The 24753-nt window shown below is 42.1% G+C and overlaps 2 protein-coding genes across 4 annotated transcripts in view; both read right to left on the minus strand.

The window, feature by feature from the left end:
• Positions 1 to 506: 506 nt before the first annotated feature.
• cadpsa (Ca2+-dependent activator protein for secretion a) overlaps positions 507 to 24753 on the minus strand; it is a gene marked incomplete at its 5' end in the record, with an annotated part of 352388 nt that continues 328141 nt past the window's right edge. For all 3 annotated transcript variants that reach the window (XM_084025306.1, XM_084025305.1, XM_084025304.1), the window contains 2 exons: positions 507 to 955; positions 2139 to 2243. In XM_084025306.1, the coding sequence (XP_083881432.1) occupies positions 785 to 955; positions 2139 to 2243 (276 nt within the window). In that variant the 3' untranslated portion in view covers positions 507 to 784. The remainder of the gene's footprint in view (positions 956 to 2138; positions 2244 to 24753) is intronic.
• Positions 8382 to 10434, minus strand: LOC311027274 (uncharacterized protein; the record flags this gene model as incomplete). Its single annotated transcript, XM_084031209.1, has 6 exons — positions 10301 to 10434; positions 9858 to 9986; positions 9568 to 9735; positions 9380 to 9475; positions 8536 to 8781; positions 8382 to 8408 (listed from the first exon to the last, which is right to left on the minus strand). The coding sequence occupies exons 2-6, from the start codon at positions 9951 to 9953 to the stop codon at positions 8382 to 8384; spliced, it is 633 nt and encodes a 210-aa protein (XP_083887335.1). The 5' UTR covers positions 9954 to 9986; positions 10301 to 10434.

Below are 24753 nucleotides of genomic sequence, written 5' to 3' on the forward strand. Positions count from 1 at the left end.
AGTCCTGTGTTTGCCTGGACTAACTTTCTCTTTACTACGTCAGTTTATCTACCCATAATGCAGTGGGTTTCTGCGTCACACATTAAATGACAGATGGCGAGGAGCCTGACCAGGCTGATTGTTTGAAACCTTGGCAGTGAGAACGGTCGTCTAATTGGAAGATGTGATCTCATCCTAGAATGGGACTCTGACTTTTTGCCATCATTTCACTAAACATATTCAACTTTCATGTTGACAATGTCTTGGATCTCATATGCTGTCCAACAGTTGTTACTAAACACAGCTGAGAACAGACGAACACTTACTGTCACATTATATCACAGCACATCATTTTAAACATTGTATTTGATGAAGATGCAAACCATTGCAAAACGAATAGTATGAGGGCTCTATGTACTTTTCAGCAACAGAACGCTCCCGTATAACTATGGAGTTGCACAAAATGAACATCATTTTTTTTTATACTTTGTAAAGATGAACTCTTTATCATCTTTTTTCTAAAGCATTCTGTTCATGCTCACATTTTCTAGAAATCTCTAGAAACTCTTTTGTTCACATTTCAGTTTTAGTGTTAAAAGCTTTACGCGTCTACACACACACACCTAACTTTTCTTCATGTATTAATTAGATGAAACTATCACAGGAGTGAGAAACTGCAACAGAAAACAGTGGAGGGGAAAAGTTGGATGTTTGGACCTCACAGAAAGGCTGCATGAGTTCTCAGGCAGTATACCCTTCACCTTCCGAAAGCTCTGACATTCTTCTGGTTTTCACGCCCTTCGATCTACTTATCGTCCTCTTCATCACTGTCCTTCATGGAAATGCCTTGCATCCCTCCTTCCCTCACTGATGCAGTGGCCTCTTCCAGGGTCAGCCGGCTTCTCACCGTCTCATACATCTTACTGTTGAGCGTGGAGTCCAGCACCCCTTGGAGGCGGAAGTCACGGTACTTTTTCTATCGCAGACAGATGAAACAATCAGAAGGGTTAAGGTTCACTGTATGAGACCATGTCATCTAGGCACCTTACAATGCTTTGTGGGTGTGACTTTTATTTGCTGTGTCATCACCATTCAAATCGATGCAACCAATTTCCCTTCTACTCTTATTTTGTTTCCACGGATAAAACTTTAAAATATTGCCTAAAATATTTAAGGTCAATATTCCTGCATTTTTTTCATATCATAATATATCCCAGGAAACAAACAAACATAATGCAGCCCATATTTTTCCATATAGCAGGAATGTGGCATAATATGGAAGAGAAAACATGCTCAGTTTATTGTGAACATATTATAATAATCACGAATATTCATATCCATTAAATGTATGAATAGTTGTGATCAGAATCTGACCATAATTGTGCAACCTGAGGTGGGACAGAACATTCAAACTCTACACAATTTAAAAACTGGGGCCAACATTTAAACCACCACCTTATTGCTTTGAAGCAAAGCCATTAGCTAGTGGTCCAACTTCTGCAAATCCAGTTTGGGGTCTGACGGATCCCTCTAGACTAACACGTTGTCTTCAGGGCTTTCTGTCCTCATACCACACGTTTTTTTTTTTTTTTTGCTGGAATGGTGTCCTCTGTAATATTATCATCAATAGGTACATAGAATCAGATTGTAAATCCGTCCTGTAAAGAGTTTCCACCAACATGGAGGTAAGTAGCATCTCTCTCTGTGTGTTGGGTACCAGGATGTAACGTTACTCACACTAACAACAGGTCTCTCTGTGTGTTGGGTACCAGGATGTAACGTTACTCACACTAACAGCAGGTCTCTCTGTGTGTTGGGTACCAGGATGTAACGTTACTCACACTAACAACAGGTCTCTCTGTGTGTTGGGTACCAGGATGTAACGTTACTATAACAACAGGTCTCTCTGTGTGTTCGGTACCAGGATGTAACCTTACTCACACTAACAGGTCTCTTTGTATGTGTTGGGTACCAGGATGTAACATTATTCACACTAACAACAGGTCTCACTGTGTGTTTGGCAAAAGTGCTTTGCCGCATACCTGAATTTAAATTTAAAACAATCATAAATCTTAAATTACATGAAAGGCAGCAGTAAACCTTAATTTAACCTTTGTTATTAGGTTTACATGGTTTACAAATGTGACAGTCGTTCTCACCTTGACAACCCTGATGAGAATCTTCAGCTGATAAACGTGTAGCTGCAGGTCCATTCGGTCAGTCAGCCATGTTCCTAGAAGGTTCATAGTGCTGGTGTACCATTGCTGCAGACACACAAAGACACAGTGCAGATACATGAAAAATAAATAAACTGAATGAACACACAACAAAAAGTGACAATTCAACCTTAGAAATTAATATCTGTAATTGATCGAATTTGTTCATGGTGCATTTGGCAGAAAAAGCATGTCATCCTTGCACTGTGTCATCATGACAGAGTTTCCTTGTGGGGAAAAAAATGTGCTACTTTTTTCTTTGACTATTGCCCACCTCTCTCGGCTCTGTTTTTCCCCCTACAGTGGCCCTAATACGCCGTCGTAGATAGGCCTGTAGACTTAGGATTTATTTAAGTCTGGAGCGTGGACCCTGTCAGCCAACGAGGCCTCAGTTATTTGGGACCCTTACAAAAAATAAGGCTTCAGATGTTCTTGGTTCACTGCAGCATGGTCTGCCATGAGCCCTTGTCAAAGTCTATTGCGTTTGTGTTTTCCCTACTTGCAGAATGTTTATGTATTCTATTGTGTGTTCTCTAGTTGCAGAATGTTTCTGTGTTTGGTTGTTTTCTCTACTTGGAGAATATTTCTGTGTGTGGTTGTGTTTTCTCTAATTGCAGAATGTTTCTGTGTTTGGTTATGTTTTCTCTACTTGCAGGATGTTTCTGTGTTTGGTTGTTTTCTCTAGTTTCAGCTGTTCGTTGTGAAATTGGTGAATATGTTTTGCAAATGTCTTCTTAACTTGCAGGGCCCTAGTTTCGTAGACCAGGCACAGTCAGCTTTCAGCGCACCTGCGCCGCGCCGACGGGGTGTGTCCGCCTGGACTTTGCAAGTTTCGTGCACCGCGCAGGCTCGCGCAGGCACACCTCCCGTCTCGCCCACCCGCGCAAGTGGGAAAGAGGGAGGAGAAGAAGGCGTGAGTGGGAGACGAGGAGGAGACGAGGCGTGGACTGGGATTAATACAGCCGATTCAGATCTTCACCAATCAAATGAGCTCCTCTCCTCACCTTTAATGCGTTAGGGGAGGTTCAGTGCAAGATCCGTCACTTGACAACCCGATGACAGAAGCAGCGCTGCTGCTCCCACCACGCTCATCATGCGCTGTGCACGCGTATCATAATAATAACAATGCCCATATTATAAAAAACAGGAGAGAGAGAGGGAGATGTTTTGGTCCAAGAGGCTGAGTTTCCGTTACGCGTGCCATCCGCCTTTGATCTGACGTCAGATGTGACGGGACAATCTATATAGATATAAATTCACGTGTTGATTCAATTAGTTGCATTAAATAGTGTTTGTTGTGATTATTTATTGCATTTAAATGTGCCTGGAACTGTGGAAACCTGCCTGTGAGGTCTCGGTGACGTGTGCGCACTGCGCGCCGTCAGCCAGACTTCCACTCCGCCAGCTGTGATTCGCATTGAATGAATGGACTTTATTTACGCCTTGCGCCGAAAGTAGACCAGGTTGGAGCTGGCGAGCTTTCAGCGCAGTCTCGGCGAGGCTTTTTGCCACGAAACTTCCGCTACGCCAAGCTGAATCTGTGACGCCTCCCCCTGCTGCGCCGCCACACCCATCTTGGCGCAGGCGATCCACCAAACTGCCAAACTGACGGTGCGCAAGGCTGCGCGGGTCTCCGCCACCCTGCGCCGCCCTGCGCTGCGCCACGAAACTAGGGCCCGCAGTGTGTAGAGCTGTCAGGGCCACCGTACAGTTTCAATATTTGTCATGTTTTTGGATTTGCTACACAATTAAGTGAAGACAGATGAAGAACTGAGGTACCATAGCCAGTCCAAGTCCTCTACCATCTATACAGGTGTTAAAAACTCGAAGCTTGAAATTGTCTCACTGCTTTATTTAGACAGCAACCTCTGCGAGGCACAGTGAGCTCAGAGCACAGCAGCCATACAGAACAGAGCCGAAAGGCTACAGATGTTTCTCTGTGGGCCCTGGCTGTTGCCAGTCTAATTGATGGATAATGATGAGCAGGGCTGATACTAATAGAAGTCGACTGACTTTGAACAGACAGGGTCACAGCCGAGTGGATGGGGGCTAGAGAAGAATGGGAAGAGAAATGAAGAGGAAGGGGTAGCAGTGTGTGTGTGTGTTTTAGGAGGAGATGCTAAGGGGTAAGTTGTACAAGATCGATTTTATCCTTGAAAGTAAACAACTTTCCAACATAATGAATATGAGCTCCATTATCCATAGGATTCGACAAAGTGGAGAGTCAAAGGTATATTCTGATCATTGCGAAACCACTGTCATCATGTTAATTGCCAATAGTAATATAGATGCAAAGATATAATCAAGAAATAAAAACACAGAATAATGAGCAGCCTTATGTGGATGCTAAAATAAGATGTGGACACGGTGGCTCAGTAACAATGACGGAGTCTCGTTTCACTTCAGAGTGCACTCTAGTGTAGTTTGTTTGTGGCATGAAAGCAATCAAACCACAGTTATACTTTTAGCATGATTTCAAACTAGACTACTAATTAATCTGTTGATTGTGAATCTTTTTCATCAAGGACATAATTATTGATATGTATTTAAGTCCATAAATATTAGGTAAAAAGCTGTACTTGTATCAGACTTTTCCATTAAGTCTCTACCTTATTCATAACATGTGGTCAATTTGCAGTCAAATAACAGGCTACTAATAATGTTTATAATTGGATATTTCTTCATAAATATACACATCGGAAGCAATAGAATTCGGCAAAAACATTTGACAGTCACCAGAATATAATTTCCTTGATGCAGGATGACAATCAAAGAAGAACCTGTCAGTCTGTATTATGTTTACTCCTCTTGGTTCGTTTGGAAAAAGTCAGAGCGAACAGGAACCAGATTGTAAGTAAATCCCTGAGTCTGGACCAAATTAAACCAACTCCAGGTGTGAAAACGCCCCAAGAGACACAATAACCAGCATAATATCACAGCAGGTCTCACAGCATACAGTGTTGGGCAAGTTACTTCAAAAGCGTAATGCATTATTTGTTACTTGTTACTGTCATTTCAAAGTAATTAGTTACATTACAATATTACTGTCTTTGAATTGTAAGGCATTACACTACTTTTACATTACTTTTGCATTACTTTTCGCCAAAATAAAAGGAAATATGGATCCTGTGTTCTCAATAGATCTTCTTGTGTTCAATGCAGCTCATTACACAGCAGGATGTGATGTTTTTGCTTCAAAATAAAAGAACGAAAAACGGAAAATGACTCGTAGCCTATCCCGTTATTCGTTTTAAAATCGGAAAACGAGAAACAGAAAATGACTCGTTAACTGATATTAGATATTGTGTTCATGAATGGGATTCGGGGATGAAATAACAGTGCCATTTTTCATTCCAGATTTGCCGTTCGTCTTTTTTAATGACCCGGAAGGCGCTGTGTTATGCTGCGAAATTACCTGAAAGCCTACCTGAGACATTTAGGGGGAGCTCTAAATCACTGTCCATAAACGCTCTGACAGCGTCTCACGCTCGCGTTTTGAAGTAAACCTACTGTTTTAAACTCGCACCAAACGCGTTATGACGCGGACATAAAAGCGGTCCAAAACCGACGGGGAGAATCGGAGCCTCCGCCTCCTCGCCGCCACCCCTCAGCTGTTGATCCTCGGTGTGACCGGCTTTCACACTTTTCCAAAAGTGGAGCGTATGCCCATCTCGCGATCGCGAATATAGAGTCCGACTCTGCTGCTGCCGTCATCTTCTCCTCAATCACTAGCAGTAAGAGGAAGTAAACATTTGCGCAGATTTATTTCTCCTCTGTGGATCTCGCAGTGATGGCGAATTTGTATAAAAATAACACACCAATTGATTTTTGGGTTTAAAATGCATTGTAACGCGCGTTACTGAGATTTGTACCGAGTAAAATATTACCAATTTTTTTTTTGTAATGCCTTACATTACTGCGTTACAGCAAAACGTAATGCATTAAAATAATGCATTACTTTTGTAACGCGTTACTCCCAACACTGTATATATATATATATATAATCTATTGGTTTCCTGTAAGGGGACACAAAGTCTCCATTTTGTCTGTCACTCAGCAAGAAAACAATGTCAATCTAAAGTTAATCAGAATCCTTTTTGGTGGTGGAAACACAAATGAAACACATCCACATGACGTATGCAACATCCACAGCTATTAAATGTCCAATTTGCAATTGCCAGTCCAAACACAGAAGACTAAAACCTGCTCAGTGGGACACCCAGACGAGACCTGCTGAAGCCACCAGAGGACAAGAGCAGGTCTACATTTAGGTCAAGCCCAGTCAGTGGAACATGGGTGGAGGAGAAGATGGAGGCAGTGCTGGGGTGAATCAGTGAGGTGACCTGGTGCCAGCAGCTTCCTATCTGTCGCTGTGTGCCTGTGAAGGCTTCGGCGTGGCAGCAGGCCTGTGATCTCGCCCCGAGCACACCCCCCCGCCGAGAGGCCAGGCCTGGAGTGACTGATCCACTGACTGGCTGCTCTCCCTCTTTCCATCATGCACTCCTCCTCCCTGGCATCTCCTTTTCTTTAGACTTTGCACTGTGCCACACAGCTCCCATCTGCAGCCATTTTTTTTTGCAGCAGCCATTTTGTGTCCTGTTCTGCTTTACTCCTCTTCATTTGATATAAAAAGAGGCTTTGACAGCTATGTCACAAGTCTTCTTGCTGCCATGACTGGCATTTTGGAGGTCTGTCAGGGACATCTTGTGTACACATAATGCCTGCGATTTTCATCAACTTTAAGATATTTTTAATGCCAGTTTGATTGGAGAACTAGTTTCCTCATGTAAAAAAAGTGACTGTTGATCCATCAAGAGATAGAAAATATCTGCACGACTAGTTTCAATACTCACCAGGAGAACAGGACACAAAATCTTTAAGACATAAAGCATGCATGTTCAAGTCTCAGAGATTGTAATTCCTTTTTACACAAATGCAGAATCAAATTTGTGGGATATGTTATATAGAGTATATAAACTCTATATAACAGAGTATATAAATTAAATTGACTCAACACTTTTATTTGACCTTTCTTACCAAGACTAACTGCTGAGTTATGTTCTACATTTCCAGATTAATTATTACACTGTAAACCTGCATACGTTCAGAGAACTCAAAATTTATGCTGTAACTGTTACGTAAATACTTTTAAGTTAACCTAATACATTTTTTGAGTTACACTATACTTAAAAAATATGTGTTCAGTTGACTTAATCTATATTCTAAGTTCAATATAATTTATAATTTTCCTTAACTTAATATTTATGTCTTCTTCATACTTAAATTATTTAAATTTAACTTTCATTAAATTTAAGTGCACTGTACTTAAAAAGTATTTTAAGCAGTTATTAAAACTTGTATGTATACAAACTTAAAATGTTTACTTCAGTCTTACTCAAAAAACATACTTGTACATAACTCATAAGCTCATGAAAATTGTATTGATTTAAGTTCTGAATACTCAATTTTTACATTAAACACACACACAACTTCAGGTACAATTTCAGTTTGTTTTTATTTTGCATTAACATTGTTTATCCAAACAAGTATGAACAATTACAGCAATATTTCTTTAAAACCCTGCTGCAAATGTAACTGGACATTAAACAGCTCAGTCACCTCCTGAACGGGTAAGGTGTCTGTATATGAGTGTGTGTCTGTATATCAGTGTGTGTGTGTGTGTGTGTGTGTGTCCATCTACATGTCATGACATGACTGAGCATGTTTAAGTGCTTAAAGTAAAACATCTGGCAAGACTTTGTACACAAATTAAAAGGATCTTACAGCTCATCAAACTGCAAAGCAATTTTAAACATAAATAAAACTGAAATAAATAATACCACTGGCCTTTGTGCATAAGTCTTACAACAAAGGACCAAGAGCTCTTTCATAAAATAAAATAAAAAATAAATAAATACATTATTGTAAAGGGCATATCTCACACTATTCCGATTTACAGTTGTTAACTTTTTAGAAAGGCAACCATGAACGAATGACCACTTGGTGGATAAGGGACATGTAAAAAGTGTGTGTCCTGCTTGTGCTCCTTCACTTGCACCAGCTCTACACATTATAAATAATAATTTTCAGTGAATAAATGACAGAAATATACAATTGCTAACAATTAAAACTGTAATCTTTTTTTAAAGTGCAAACATGATTAGGTAGCTTTTGTGGTTAGACAGCCTACCAGGTGTAACTTCCATTCAGATGCTTTGGGCAAAAGCATATTCAACATACTGTCACATTAAGACACTTGGCACCAAAAACTCGCTTCTGTATGTTCATACAGACGTGTGTATGTGCATAGACACAAAGTGTAATGTGGTCCCATCAGCACTTTCTGGATGAAGGTAAAAGTGTGAATGAGTTCCCTGGGGTAGTCCAAATGCAATACATACATCAAACCAAACAACAATGCAAATGCTTTAGCCAACCTGGGGATGTTGCTCATCACAAGCTCATCTTCTACCACAATAGCAATGGATGCAGGACTAAAGTCAACTGGACTTGTAGTGCTCTCGGAGACCACCGTGACAAGGGCAACACGCGTGTCAGTGATGTCTGGCTCAGGCGAATCGTCCTCCTGGAATATGCAGGTTATACAAGGTTAACTTTCAGGAACTAGACAATTGCATTATATTACTATTTCACAGGTCATGACTCAACAGCTAAGTATTAGGTAGGTATTTCAAGTGACTATTCTACTAGTCACCATCCAACAGGTAGGTATACATGTAAGTATGTCAATGTGTCTCATATAGGTCTTTTAAACCCTCCAGCGGTCATCGGGTCAAGGAAGGAAGCTGAAGGAAGGACAGGGGGAAGAAGGGAGGAAGGAAGGAAGAAAAAATGAGGGAGGAAAGAAGGAAGGGAGGAGGTAGGAAAGTAGTGTGTGTGTTATTTCATCAGTAGTAAGGTCAAAAGGTCAACCAAATTATTAGCCCTCTGGGCAAGGTGAGGTCAGGGCTTTGTGGGAAGTTAAACTTAAGGATTACAGGGCTTCTATACCACATACTGTATGTATCCATATGCATCCACACTCACGCCTCCACACAGGGTTTGGAAGGTGGTTGCGTTGTATGGTTAGGCAGCTTTTAGTGTTGAAAATAATGCTATCCATACAAAGCAAGCAATATCACCTCATTGATACTAACAGTTCTGTGAAAGCAGTGCATACTTACATTCCACGTCTTGAAGAACGGTGGGTCCTCCTCACGCAGGTATACCGGGAGGGCACGTAGGGCTGCAGTGTGTCTCCTGTTGACATCTTGTTCTTGCTGAAAGGACAAGCAAATTGAACATGATGAACTTTGTTGCTGTCACTGTTGTCCGTATAACTTGATTTGGACCAAGTTCAACTTTAACTCACCTGGAGGTCATAAATATGTAGGATGTCATGCAGCGCCTCTGCTATCTTGCCGGTGTGTTCTGCCTTCTGTCTGTATATGGCCAACAGTTGTGGTGTGTGCCGGTCAAGCTCAGCATAAAACTGGTTCCGTAGATTGACGTTTGTGATGTGGTGGAACTCTGCACAAACCTACAAAACAAAATAAAAAAACACAATAGGACAAATGAATTGGGATGAAACATGTTTAGAGAGGGCAGACTGAGAAAGATGTGTAAGATTGGTAGAAACGAGAAAGAGTGAGCCTGTTTTACCTGCGATTCCATCCGAAGAGCCGGCCATTTCTGTAGGAACTCCTTCACCATTTGATCCCCCTGAACGATCTCTTGGCGACGCAGGGCAAAAGTCATCAGTGTGACAGTGTTGCCTCTGAGAAGGGCGGTCTGAAGTCACACAAGGGACATGTAAAAACTGTGTCCTGCTTGTGCTCCTTCACTTGCACCAGCTCTACACGTGTCTTTGTGAAACCGCGATAAATGAATTTGCAGTGCATTAATTACAGAAATGTACAAATGCAGGAGGTGTAGAGACATGGCAAAGGACTAACTCTTGAATAATGGCTATGTAGTGCTTAAATAACTGTGTCTGGGTGTCTGAGGACACAGCACCCAACTTGCACTTCCACTCCATCATTTGAAGTGATTACTTTCAAACTAAATTAATTCTCCTACAAGTGAGTTTAAATCATTTGGCTTACCAAATAAAAAGGTCAGTGCTGGTCAATATTCTCAACTTGATCCTGTGGAAACAGATACAATAAGCAGTAAGAAACCAGTTAAATTATGTAGGCTACTCAACAACAGCTTTACAATTTATTAACCCAGAATCTCAAGTGTTAATATAACTTACCAATAAAGTTGTTCTGTAGGTCATATACAGTCAATTACATAGATCTTCAAATGCACACACACAGACAGACTTGATTATTACAAATAATAATAAAATGTTTAAAATGCCCATTTATGGAGGGGGAGCAGCACAAGCTAAATCTCAGTTACTTTGATTTGTGTGCATGCTCGCTTCTCTGCATCCACTTCAGCCTATGAGGAAAGAAACAATGGAGGTTCAATGTAAGCTTGCAGATTGCATAAGCTAACCAACTTCATGTCCATGCATTACTACGGACGTATTCGGCTAATGGCTAAAACTAGCTGCAACTTAACGTTCGTTCGTCTTAAGATAGCTACTAGGCCTACGTTAGTTCATTCAGGTGCATGTAAGAAGAAGAAAAATATTTACCAGATAAGGGCACTTCACGCCACACAAAGAAACGCTACGGCTGCTAACTGAAAAGAGTAACTAGCTAACATAGTCATCGTTAACGGCGCAGGCGCCGCAATTCAAAAATGAGCGTGAATCACCGCGGCCATTGCCCGGTACCCTAAAAGTAAAAACATCGCAGTCTAACGATCAAACACTTTATTATTTGTGATACCCATGCAACGTTATAACAAGCAAAGCAGTTTTGACAAGTTTGTTTGGTTTACTTACAAGTTAATCCATGAACGAAGATGAGACACGGACTCTCGCACACGGCAGCCATCTTGGACAAAAAAAATTCCGTCGGTCAGGGCAGCAGATTCACAACGTCGTGACGTCACGACGTCACGACGTCCGTGTACGTAGCGTTTACTCAAAAGCGATCATTGATGGGGAATACTTTACTCATAAGTGCTGTGCCACAGAAAATTAAAACTAGATTAATCGTTCACATCACTGATTAGTTATAAGTTCTTTCAACTATTAAACAGATTTTAATTATTGTGCCCTCAGTCCTTATAAGTTAGTAGTACTGTTGGGGTTTACAGTGTACAAATTCCAGTATTTTTTATAGGCTGTTTTCTTGCTTCAGCAACTGAACCCACAAGTTACAGTTCCAAAAGAGATTAATCGAAACACTGACGAATGGCTGCAATTCCATTCAGTAATGAAAGTGTGAAGTTAAAAGTAGTGGACAGATTTAAGACGCCACCCAGGTGAACTCTCCAACAAGTCCTCCAAACCAGAGGTGGGTAGTAACGTGTTACATGTACTCCATTACATTTACTGAAGTAATTCTTTGGATAACTTGTAAGGAACCGACAGACACGTGTCCACCTTGGGCTCACGTTGAAATTGCATCCTCATCCTGTTCTCTTCACTCATTTGTTTACAGCTGCCCATACATGCCCATAAGGTGTCGCCTAACCCGGTCATAACCAATAAAATTCAAATTTGGATCCAATTCAGGAAACCGTACGGTTTACTAAGGGCTTTGATTCATGCTCTGATTGTGAATTATCAGCATTTCTCCCCTCCTGCTCTGATCCCACTTTCCACACATGGTCAACCAATGGCCTCAGAACACTTACTGAACTGTTGAAGACGGAATTTTCTCTTTATTTGTATCTCTGTCAGTCAAATATAACTTTCCCAGCAGCCCCTGTTTTCGCTTCCTTCAAGTATGGCACTTCATCCAAAAAACAAGCTTCCCCAATCACCCCCTGAAGCTGAAACTGATCATCTCTCTCCATTCTGAGCAAAAACAACTGATATCCATTATTTTAAGTCCAATTTCCACTGCATCGCTCAAGATTACTTGGGAGCGTGAATTGGAGGCAGACATATCTTACAGCCAGGGGAAACCATCCTGAAATGAGTCCATTCTTCGTCTATATGACAATGAGTTCTCTGTACTCAAATGGCCTCCACAGTCACCAGATCTCAATCCAATAGAGCCCCTTTGGGATGTGGTGGAACGGGAGATGTGCATCATGGATGTGTAGCCGACAAATCTGCAGCAACTGCGTGATGCTATCATGTCAATATGGACCAAACTCTCTGAGGAATGTTTCCAGTACCTTGTTGAATCTATGTCACCAAGGATTAAGGCAGTTCTGAAGGCAAAAGGGGGTCCAACAAACCCGGTACTAGCAAGGTGTACCTAATAAAGTGGCCGGTGAGTGTATATATATATATATATATATATATATATACAGTATATATATACGCGTATGCACACAGCAGCACAGTGTGGCACACCAGAGAGGATGATGGAGCACCATGGCTGAAACAATGACGTGTTATTCGTGAATGAGTAATTCAGGGGAAGAAAAGGACACCCAGCCCGGGGGTCCGTGAGCTCTGCGGTACGGCCGTCCGTTAGGTGCTCGGTTGCGGCCCAAGCCTACAGCCTGGCCTCCCTCCCTCTTCCTGGTAGTCATTGATGCCCCTTTTCCAACGAGGCAAAGGCGACGGGGGAAAATACACTGCTGCGGAGTTTTACTAATGTTACTGTTCCAGGTAAGTTTCACTTTTTAAAATGTTTCACCTCAACACATTTCTGTTAAGTTCACAAAGCTAGTGATTACGTTCGTAACAGCAGCAACTAGTGGCTATGTTTCCTTGGGTAATGTAAGCTGACCGGCTAGCTAGCCACTTTCTGACTGCCGTTGGCTTACTAAACGTTACCAACTACCAACGTGACTACCAACATCTTTCTTCACAGCGTCGTGGACACGTAGAGCTGTCGGACATCGACGATATTGAACGGAGGTCCAACCTGCAGATGACTAAACATCAAACAGATTATTAATATTGGTCACATACTGCTCTACACTTTAAAAATAAAAATTGTGATTTTAGTATATCGTGTATTTTATTGTTATTGTATTATTTGCCAAAATAAACACTTTTTCTGAAGAGACATGTCTGCTATGCTTGAAATTAGCGCTGCGGGGAAACCTCAGACGTATACAGTGACATAATGACGTGGCTCTCTGGGCTGTCTAGCCGATGGAAACGCAAACAGGTTCTCAGAAGGTTCGCAAGTTGAACCAACTGCTAACCGGCCCGGTTCTTGAACTAGGTTCGTGTTGGTGGAAAAGGGGTATGAGATTACCAGGGGCAGTTATTAAAAAAAATGACAACACCAGAGACAACACACCAAACATCTCCTGTATTACCAGGGGCGCACACAAACCCTAACCCTAACCCAAAAATTTAGGGGGGGCATTACATTTTTTCAGGGGGGCAAAGTTTTTTAACCTACATTTTATTTTGCTTCAGGCAGAACAATGGCTTCGTGACCACTGCTACAGTGCGGAGAAGTAGTTTTCCTCTTACTAAAAAGGGGCAGTTTATCCCAAAATCTAAAAAACAAACAAAATAGTGTAGTGCTGTGTTCATTTATGCAACTCGAGCATTTATTCAAGAAGACCGGCAACAAGGGTTGTATGCAGATAGCACCATACAGCTTCACTTCTACTGGAAACAGAAGCACTGATGTCAACCTGAACACTGAACTCATACTAGGAGAGGTAGCTACAGCAGCTAGGGAGCTACCTCTCCTAGCATGAATGTTTACTCCAGTGTTACGGTTGACTTCGGTGCTGACGTTTCCAGTAGAAGTGAATATCGCTGCTTCCTGCTCGCTCCCGTTCGCGTCCTCACTTCTTGTCCGCATATTTTTGGGGGAAAAATACGGACATCCATGCCGAACACCACAGCTAAATAACTTGTTTTTAACTCAGTGACCCGCCCCCCCCCCAACACCTGTAATTGGCCAGCTAGTTGCCTTGGTTCGTTGGTTGGATTGGTTGAATTGTATGATCGACAAACCGAGATAGGAATAGTAGAGAGTTGGCCACTCTGAGGTAAAAACAAAACCCAAATAATTTAAACAGCTTCCAGCCCAGGGCGGGCACGGCTGACTGTGTGAGCGGGCACGGCCCGCCAATGCCCGCCCATGCCGCCGGGACTGGGCGCACACGTTTTGAGTTAAGTTAATCAAGTAATGTTCAAACATAGTGCTCAAGTGCCGTTCACTCGGCTGGTTTCAAAACTGAAACTACTAATTTGAGAAAGTTTGAGGATTGATTAGTGCTTATTGTGGCTGAATTTACCTTATTTGATGTTATTTTGTAAATGTATTATTTTTTTAGTTAAAGGGGTATTGTTTGGCAATATCTGAATTTGCACATTGATATTTGATATTTTACGTTCATGCTCTCATTATTGAAACTGTAAATCAAAAGTTACTCTGTACTTGAGTAGTTTTTTCACTAAATACTTAATCTTACGATAAAGTAATTATTATAAGCGTCATACCTGCAAACTAGTCACCTTTTGGCGGAATTTGCGGTTTTTAACCAAAAATAGGTCATTTATTTGAATCGTGTGGATCCGAAGAGGGGGTGTAGATCCGAAGGGGGTGCCCCCAGAACCCCCTACAATGGTTTAGTTTGTCAACATTTTCAACCCTCATGAGTTTGCAGGTATGAAGTATTTGTCACCACACCTAAAAAAAACTTGTTGTCGAGAGTCTCTACTGTGTTTTAGTGTAATTAACGGGTCTCTCCTCTCTGTCTGTTTCACCAAGGGGCGGGGCTGAGTCATACACACACACTTAATATAAATGATGCATCGTTCTTCTGGTCTGCTAGTTAGCAAAACATGTGAAGTTTGTGTTTGGACTGCCAGGTAAATGTAAAGCAGAAGATGAATCGACACCAAATGTCACAACTACCAAAAGAAAGACCAGAACAAATGATGAGGAATATCTCGCCCTCGGGGGGGGCCCTGCAGAAAAGAGTTTGGGAACCACTGCTCTACCCACCTCTGCTCCAAACTCAAGAAGAAAACAGAACATTGGTCATTGCTTTCCATTACAACCCATTGGAATATCGTATTCAGTTCAGGCGACGAAGGATGCTTTCACAAAACTAAATATAAAACTAAGAATAAAAATGTATTCTGTTTTAACTGAACTCTGGTGCGTTTATTTGGGCAGTTGGATGGGTACTCTGGCCTGAAGAAAACAAATACAAAATGTGCTCAATAAAGTCCACACAAATCGAGATGTGTATTAAGTAATTTGAGATGAATTTGAGGAGAATTGATTTGTCTTCTTTGTACACTGCCTCATCTTTTTATCTTTTATTTGGTTCACTGCGAAACCAAACCAGACTAAAGAGAAAACTAATCAAAAGTATCAATTTCAGTCTGACTTGAACTGGCCAAATGGACTACAGCTTGTAAAAGCACTGTAAGCTACTTTGTTATGGTTGGAACTGTGGTCACAGAAAGTCAGCCAACCATCTGACCCATGGTCACATTGGTTTCAATAGTGAACCACGTAATGTGATGGTTAGAAAAGCACTTAAGCACAGCTTTAACACTGGCTTAAAAAGTGGTGAAAAACTCACTGAAGCTATATTTCATATCCAGTCCAAGCACCTACCAGCCAATCAGAATGCAGCATTTTCAAACTGCCAGGGTATAAACTGTAATTTCTATACAAAATTAAAACCCATCTGATTAAATGGTCCTGAAAATCCCAGAAATTAATCACATCAATTGAATTCTGCTGCAAAGTCCACTGTGTCTGATGTATTCAAGGGTGATTATCCAATCCATGAATACTGGCTGATACATTATCATCAAGTTGTCTTGGAATATTGTTTTTCTTATTAGGAAAGTAATCACAGCAATGATGACATGCAGATGGCCATGTACTTGACTTTGCATGCACAATCAGGTACACAGCTGTTCATTTTCCCAGCTGTTTCAACAGGATGATGTGATGCTTCAGCCCTGCTCTGAATCTTAAAGATCTGTTGAATTCTCCCTAAGGGTTCTCTGTATAAGGTTGCAAAGTGTTTTTCTTCATTCTGTATTTTTTATTTTCAAATACATGAACACATGGGACTCTCCTGGATCAGCATGGCCCCCTAAAAATTCCCACACTATCAAACTGCATTGTGAATTATGAGTGACACATATTTTGTTGTGGATTAAGCTCCTCTTGAAGTAGAAGTAGAAGTAGAAAGTAGAACCACATGGGGAGGTCTGGGTGGTAGACGTCCACAAGCAGACAGATCCCGTGTGTCCCGTTGGAACCACATATTTTGTTTATGTTTTGTTTCAATTTCATTGTAATCCAGGTCATTTTTTAGGAGACAGAGTTGATCTGGAACAATTGAGTACATCAATTAATTCTTAAATTGTTGTCCTAATAGTCATAATAGTCTCGACATTGTATAAATTTGTATGATTCTTCCTTTATTTACCACCATCCACCAATTAAACCAACCAGTAAAAGCCCAACTCTGTCTTCTTCAAAATTACCTTCCCGTACAACTAAACTTAACGCTCAATTACGTTTCAAGGCCATTATTCCCCCCAGACCAAAACCTTTGCACTGTTGAACAGTTTCCAAGATGTGATTAACGAACAAAACAAAGCAAAACTGCATAGTTAGGTTTACACAACAAAACTACATAGTTAGGTTTAGGTAACAAAACTACATAGTTAGGCTTAGACAACAAAACTACGTAGTTAGGTTTAGACAACAAAACTACATTGTTAGGTTTAGACGACAAAACTACATAGTTAGGTTTAGATGACAAAACTACATAGTTAGGTTAAGGTAACAAAACTACATAGTTAGGTTTAGGTAGCAACATTACATAGTTTGGGTTAGGCAACAAAACTACATAGTTAGGTTTAGGTAACAACATTACATAGTTAGGTTTAGCTGACAAAACAACATAGTTAGGTTTAGGTTTAGATGACAAAACTACATAGTTAGGTTTAGGTAACAAAATGACATAGGTTGAGACAACAAAACTACATAGTTAGGTTGAGGTAACAAAACTACATAGTTAGGTTTAGCTGACAAAACAACATTGTTAGGTTTAGGTTTACACAACAAAACTACATAGTTAGGTTTAGGCAACAAAACTGCATAGTTAGGTTTAGACGACAAAACTACATAGTTAGGTTGAGGTAACAAAACTACATAGTTAGGTTTAGACAACAAAACTACAGCTAGGTTTAGGTTTAGACGACAAAACTGCATAGTAGGTAACCAAACGACACAGTTAGGTTTAGGTAATCGAACGACACAGTTAGGTTTAGACAACAAAGCTACATCATTAGGTTTAGACGACAAAACTACATAGTTAGGTTTAGATGACAAAACTACATAGCTAGGTTTAGACAAAACAAAACTACATAGTAAGGTTAGGTTTAATATTTTGCTTCAAATGACTATGAAATTAAAAAGAAAAAATTAAAAAAATGCAGGACACTTACACCCAACTCCTGGTGGAGGTCCTGTGTTTTGGACCCATCCTCCACCAAGACTTCCTCCCTACGTGGACTAATTTGTGATACATCATGAGGTAACCTAGTCCACAACACAATACTTTTTCCTTGAAGTGTAATTGATGATGTAGTTTTGTTGTGTGTCATCTTTTAGGAGACCAGGCTGAAGGGGGACCTTCCCTGGCCTCCAGGACAGGATTAAGATGTGTCATCCACATGTTGACATTTGTTGAGCTTGTCAAACGAACAGTGATTGTCCCTTCTTGCATAGTTCCTTTTGGCAGGGACAACAAAAGAAAATCATCGGAACAGAAGAGTTCGCCCAAGCTCTTTTTGTAAGGCTGCATGGGGATCAGCAGGGGGCTCGCGCTTGTTGACAGCCAAAACAAGCGTAATGTGACTCTGAATACATAATGCCATAACCCGACAGGGATCAAATCTGTGACATTCTAACGAGTTCCATCTGAAGGAAGGGCTCCTTCGACTGGGTGATCTGTGTGTGTGCGTGTGTGTGTGTTTCGTCACCTCTCGACATGCTGATGAACCCCTACCTATACACAGGCGACATGCACGCCCTGCACAACACACACTCCCACACACACACTTCTACATCTGCCGGTCCATCCCCCTTCGAGCGAGAGTTGGGAGACAGAGCGACCTCCTGCCCCCATATGACACCAACCCATCCCCCCCCCCCCCCCCCCCACACACACACACACACAAACCTCGCCTTGAAGCCAGTGTTCACACCCAAGTCTTCACATGGTGCGTGGTGAGGTTGGCGGGGTGGGGGGGGCGTCACCAGCAGGATGTGATGCAAAAATGGCACACCTCTCCTCCTTCTCCTCCCATCCACCTACTCACCTCTTTCATGACCCTTTTGCAGAGATCTGCTGTGTGGTGTAATGGCAGGGAACTGGCCTTTTTACATTTGAAGGGCAAGCGTAAAGCACGCTGGCTTCAAGTTTCACAGGAGCTGCATGCACGCAAGTTTCACTTAGCTGTGAGAGAAGAGCAAAGGCTGACGAGCAGAAACATGCATCCAGAGAGAAGTTGATGAAATTATGACATAACCTTTGTGGGTAGAATCTAGCTGAGCCACATGCATCCCGTACTAACACAGTTCAGCCTGCGTCAGTGTCAGTGTAGGACGGGTCCAGAAAGGACTTCTACCAGGAGACTGATGTATGTGTATCAAGTACTTTTGTTGTGTTTTTGTTGGAATTTTGTAATAATTTAAGCCAAACCAAGTCGTTTTGTTGTCTAAACCCAACTACATCGTTTTGGTTATTTCTTTATTTTGCATTAACCACATGATATGACAATATTGTTTAAAATTGTGGCCTTTTGGTGAGGAATTCATATTTTCCCTGGGAAAATATTAAGTAGATGAGTTGTATGGGAACAGAATTTTGTGGCAACCTGGTTGGACAGTTTGTTCCGGGCTCTAACGAGCCAGAGGAACTCAGTCCTCTTAGTGTTCGAACAAACCACTAAGACACATTACTTTTATAACTTTACATTGGTACATTGTAACATTGTAGAAATCTGCCAAATTCATGTAGGTGCATTTCAATTAATCACAGAATTAAAATGGTGAATATTGAAATAGGAGCATGACCACAGACTGTATATAAGAAGTGGACGTCGTCACAGGGATGTCTTGGACTATGGTTTTTGAAGCCTTGAGTTCAGCAATTTGACCGTCTCAATCTTGGATTCTTGCAACCAGTGAAGGAAGTGACCATATTTAGACTGCGGAGGAGCTACAGGTGAATCTGACAAACACAAGTGGCAGAGCGGCATCCTTCATCCATCTGGATTCTGGTGTGAAGCTGCTAACAAAGTTAGCTTCATAATTCAAGGTCAACTTTACAGATAAGTGTTAAAGTCATCTTAGTAGCTAACTGCATTGGTAGCGTGGTAGCGACCTGTCAATCAGCAGGTAGCCCCGCCCCCTAAAGCATCCCCTGCTTTCTGGTCTCTTGGACTCTAAATGGACCATCATGTACTAAATGAAAATCATGCTAGATTGAAGAAGACTTGAAACTGATGGGTTTCCGTAGGAGCACAGGATCAACAATCAGAGCAAGAGAGCAACATATACAGTTATGATCAACAGTGGGGTTTTCAAGTTGATATTATCACAGGTACTTTTACATCCTCTAAAATTGTTATCCATGCTCTTGAAAGCTAAGATTAAAAATGTCATTAAAGTACGTGTGTGTGTGCGCATGACTGTAGCCCCTTTTCCACTGCCTTCTCATTGTGGGAGTATCACCACCGTTAGTGTTAAAAGGTCCAGAGATGGAATGGTGTGTCAGAATGGTTCCTCCTCTGAGCAGCAACGAAGTTCGTCTCAGAGCCAGAACAGGAGAAATGAGGAGAGACCACCTTAGTGTGAACGGAGCAAGCCGGGAAGCTGGACCAGAAGGGGATGTTTTGAAGACGTGTTATGTGCGCGAGCCGCCACCAGGGGGATTTAACAAGCTGAGAACATTGATCTGAAGAAGATGGAAAGGCGTCGTTGCTCACGCATCAACATGTTGCCTAAGATGCGCAGGGACTTCCAAGAGTCATGTTAATGTGCACAACGAGCAAAAGAAACTCTACTCTCGGTTCCCCTTCCATTGTTGTTTTGGTGTGCTCTGGGGAATCATATTTCTGACGCTTATTTAATACCTCACACTGTCGCCGACGTATTACCGTCATAGCCTCTCTGGTTCTGCTAGACCGGGATGCTTCTGTAACAGGAGACAAACCAACGTTCTTTATAAACGGTGCGACGGTGGCGTATCAAGGACTCTTCTCTCCAGGATTACGGCAGAATCTCTGTGTAAAAATGCCTTGTGTCTTATTAGCCCCCCCCCCCACACACACACACACACACCGGCCCCCAAAAGCCAACTGATTTGTTAGGTCAGAGGCCTCTTTTGTGGAGCTTTTGTGCCGCTGAGAGCAGGAATGTTGGCGCTGAGGAGGAGCCTCACCACAGGAGGTACACAGGGATTACAAGCAACCTGGGACTCTGCCTCTTTCTGCCTCTCTGCGTGTGTGTGTGTGTGTGTGTGTGTGTGCACTTGTAAAACTTATGCCTGAGTAATAAACTTTAATATGTGTTGACCACCGGATTAGATTATGCCAGGAGAGTATTGAAAACTGTCATGTACAGAAACTTGGAAAGTCTTGTTTACATCTTGCTTGTTCAGATACGTATGGATTTAAGATAGAACTTAATCCTGAAGATCAACGCAAGAAAAGAATAATACATATTTATGTTCATTTTAACACAAGTGAAAAATAGAATAGCAAAAATAGTAAATAAATAAATACATTTGGTAAAATGAGTTAATTCAATTAAAGTAATCGAAAGTGACGGCCGTGACGAAACAGGAAAAAAATTGAATATTCTAGACTTTCTGTCGGGACGTGGCGTGGGCTGTCGTCTACTAGAGTCACTATAAAACACTATAAAACCATTGGTTAGCGATGTGAGAATCAGCCTGATCTCATGTAGTCAGTAGCAGACATTACATGTAGCTGTGAACCTTCACCAACAGTTCAGCAATACCCATTCTGAAATGTCAGGAAAGTAATTTTGTTTATACTGCTCATTGACACAGACTTGCGCTTCACAATAGAGGATTAAATGAAAGAAACATCAAATCATGCCACCAGTGGAAACAGTTGCAAAACATCCCTCATGTAAATACAAATGCATGATTAGCATGTTCACAACCGGTGCAATCAAACATCACTCGGGAGTTTCTGAAGTATCTGTATGAGGTGTGCACATCTTCATCGAGAGCAGTTTATGTGTGTATCATTTAGACATCTCACACTGACCGGGTTTCCAGAGAGCACTTAGTGAAGGGTTTGACCACACAAATGAAAGAGAAGTAAATATTCAAAGAGTTAGCCCATGTTTCAAAGAAATATATCATCTCGTTTGCGGCTGATTTAAGTGATAAAAAAAGCGATGGCTACTGATGGGGATCACTTCTCCATGGTCATATGACCATTTAGCTGTGTGTTTGCATTTGTGTTTGTGAGAGAGAGAGAGACACAGAGACACAGTGAGAGAGGGACATAGAGAGAGAGGTACATAGCATGTCCTGCTGAGACCCAGCTGTGTCTGCAATTAGCAGGAGGCATGGAATGATGATTGCTGGTGCGGCAACACTAATGCCAAGTGGCAGGCTCCCTTGTGAAGGAGAAGGAAGGCCACTGAGAGCCATAAAGCAACAACACTTTTTCTTTCAAAGACACGCTTACACTGACACTGGCAAACACACACAAAGACCATATATGAACACAGACAGGTACAAGGACACAAATATGAATTTGGTGTAGTGGTTAAATCGGACCACAAGACATTCTGCATGTTGGTGAAAAGCTGCTCTAATCCTACCTGCTCTGCCTTTCAGAGTCCACTGCTGGCCTATTCTCGTGCTGCTCACCAGCTCCCCATTGATGACCATGCTCAATTACCATAGTAACTCACACAGTCACCCCCACCCTCCCTCCTAAACCCAAATCTCAGAACCAACACCACTGGGCCCCCACCCCTCCAGCTCCATGCTCACCTTATCACCTAACAAGGACTAAGCCTCGAGCCTCGGTTCGACATTTTGTCTGTCCAGTCAACAGAAGTGATCATATTTGGACTGCAGAGGAGCAACAGGTGGATCTGATGCACATAAGCAGCACAGCGGACCCCAACCAGCACTCTTACTGGACCTGGATCTTATCTGGATATTACCGTAAATCCTCTAATACTGGCCTGTATTCTATTACCGGCCGGTCTCTAACATTGGCCGGTCTCGCTGTCGGTGGAGGTAAATAACGGCCGGTCTCTAATGGAGGCCGGGGCAAGTGTCCACAGGCAGTGTTATTTCCATGCTTCCCATTCATTGTCAGTCGTGCAATGCCTTCGCGTCGTTGAGATTTTGGCTGAAGCTATATTAGAGGATTTACGGTATGTAAGAAGCCTTGCAATGCATTCGCCTGATGGCGAGTCTCGGGGCGCCGCTACCTCCCGCAAGCTCTCGAAAATCTTTTAAACTGACCGTTGTCGATCTAAAATAAAGACAGATTCAGCAACTGCATAGCTTATTTCTCGCATAAAATGTTTTCAGAAACACATTTCAGTAAACTATTGTCGTAAAATAAGAGAAAGTTTACAAACGAGCCGCCATGTTGGTCGGTTTGAAATCCGGGAGCAGACAGGACAGCTGTGAAAGCGATCGTCCAATCAGGTGCAGCCATGAAGTGTGCGCGTGATTGTATGAAGGAGAGCACCTGTCAATCATCCTCCTAGTGGCAGCCCACCAAGCGTGCAATACTGGCAAGCGGTTAACGTTGTTTACGGTAATATGGCAGCTGCGGAGCCAAAGAGGAGACTTTTTCAATAAATGAACCTAATATTTTATAGGTTCAAATAGACACAAAATCTCGTTTTTATTAATTCTACTGGTAGTCCGTTTTGCTCAAATAGAAATAGGGGCCTGTCTCTTATTCTGGCCTCCTTCCAATAAAGGCCTAGGCCGCGATGCGCTTGAGTAAATAAAGGCCCGGGCCTATATTAGAGGATTTAAGGTATTATTATTATTATCACATTTGCTCTTGTCATATCAGGACTGTGTTTTAAACCAGCGGAGGATGGGTAGAAACACAGGACTTAATTTAGCAGACTGACGTCAGCGCCCCGTTAGAACCAAGTGGTCGCGATGTTTTTAGTAAAACGGGCTTCATGGAGGTCCAGGATTTTAACAGCACATAAATGTCACCTTGCCTCATTCTGCCTTCACTCCTCAAGAGCTCTCTGTCACATAGCTATCGAGGAAAATATGCCAAAAGATCTTGAGCCTTGTGCTACTTTGGCCTTTCCATCAATGTGATGTTATTCATTAAGACTTCAGTCGTGTTGGAAGTGTAATAAGACCACTGGCTAAACGAAAGTTAAAACTCAAATCATAACATCAGAAGACAATTCTGTTTGCCAGCTAAATTGTCCTGGTTGTCACATGCAGATGTGTTGCTGTGACTAGGGGTAGCATTACTGACTGTCACACCTTCACACATCCAAAGTGGCCTGAAATGAAAAATGGCCTTTATATTAAAATCAAATATATTTTTTCTTGCTGGAAAACAAAGTGACGGAGTGACTCTTGGAACGTATATTGTTTATGACCATTACATGTTTTCTTCTGTATTAGGATGATCATGCAAATCTCACCACCTTTGTCACCATTTTCCTGTTGACCGGTGGTTTGGACCAGGCAGACTTTTAGTGTGAAGGGACATCAACATGTTTTCAGTGTGGACCGACAAGAAAGGAGCTTTTCACAAGCTCAATGAGCATCTTGTACTAGATATTTCCATCTTGTCCCTCTCCTTTCATCCGAGGCAGAGGGATGTTCGAGGAGCAGCAACGAGCAGACGCTGGACTAAAGTAAAGTTTTGGGCTCAACAAGCTCACAGGTCTCAAACTGTTTTGATTGTGCCAGTGACACAAAGGCGAACCCCGGCTGACCATTGACTGCAGTCTGAGCACAGCGGGGTCGGCAACAGACTGGGCTCAGTGGGCATTTCAGCCAGGCAGCTGGTGTAGACAGGAAGAACAAGGACGGTGGTGTGGCGTCGCAGGAGAAAGGTAAATGTTTATCTCAGGTCTGGTTCTTTTTCAATCTGGGGTCTCTTACAAAGCTGTCATCTCCTTGTACCTGCAAGTGTCAGTTCAACGGACAAGAGAGACTTAATAAGGAGCAACAGGGTGGTTTGGAGAAGGGATGGGGGTGTATTTGGGGGTGGAGGGAGTGTGTGTGTTGGGGGCGGGGGGGGGGGGGGGGGGGCATGTTGTGAGGAACTAAACAGTTGGAATTACGGTCAGCGACCAGTCTTTGAGTAAACATACAATGAGCGGGCAGAAAAGCTCTGTGGCGGACAATAAAAAAAGAAAAAAGCTGCCGGCTTCGGGCCCTGAGAAAAGTGAGCCATTCTCCTCACAAAGAGCCGCTTAGGGAAGGAAAAGGAGGGCTAAAACACTTGTGGGCTCAGGGA

This window comes from Eutrigla gurnardus (genome assembly GCF_963514095.1).
Source record: "Eutrigla gurnardus genome assembly, chromosome: 2".
NCBI classification, from domain to species: domain Eukaryota; kingdom Metazoa; phylum Chordata; class Actinopteri; order Perciformes; family Triglidae; genus Eutrigla; species Eutrigla gurnardus.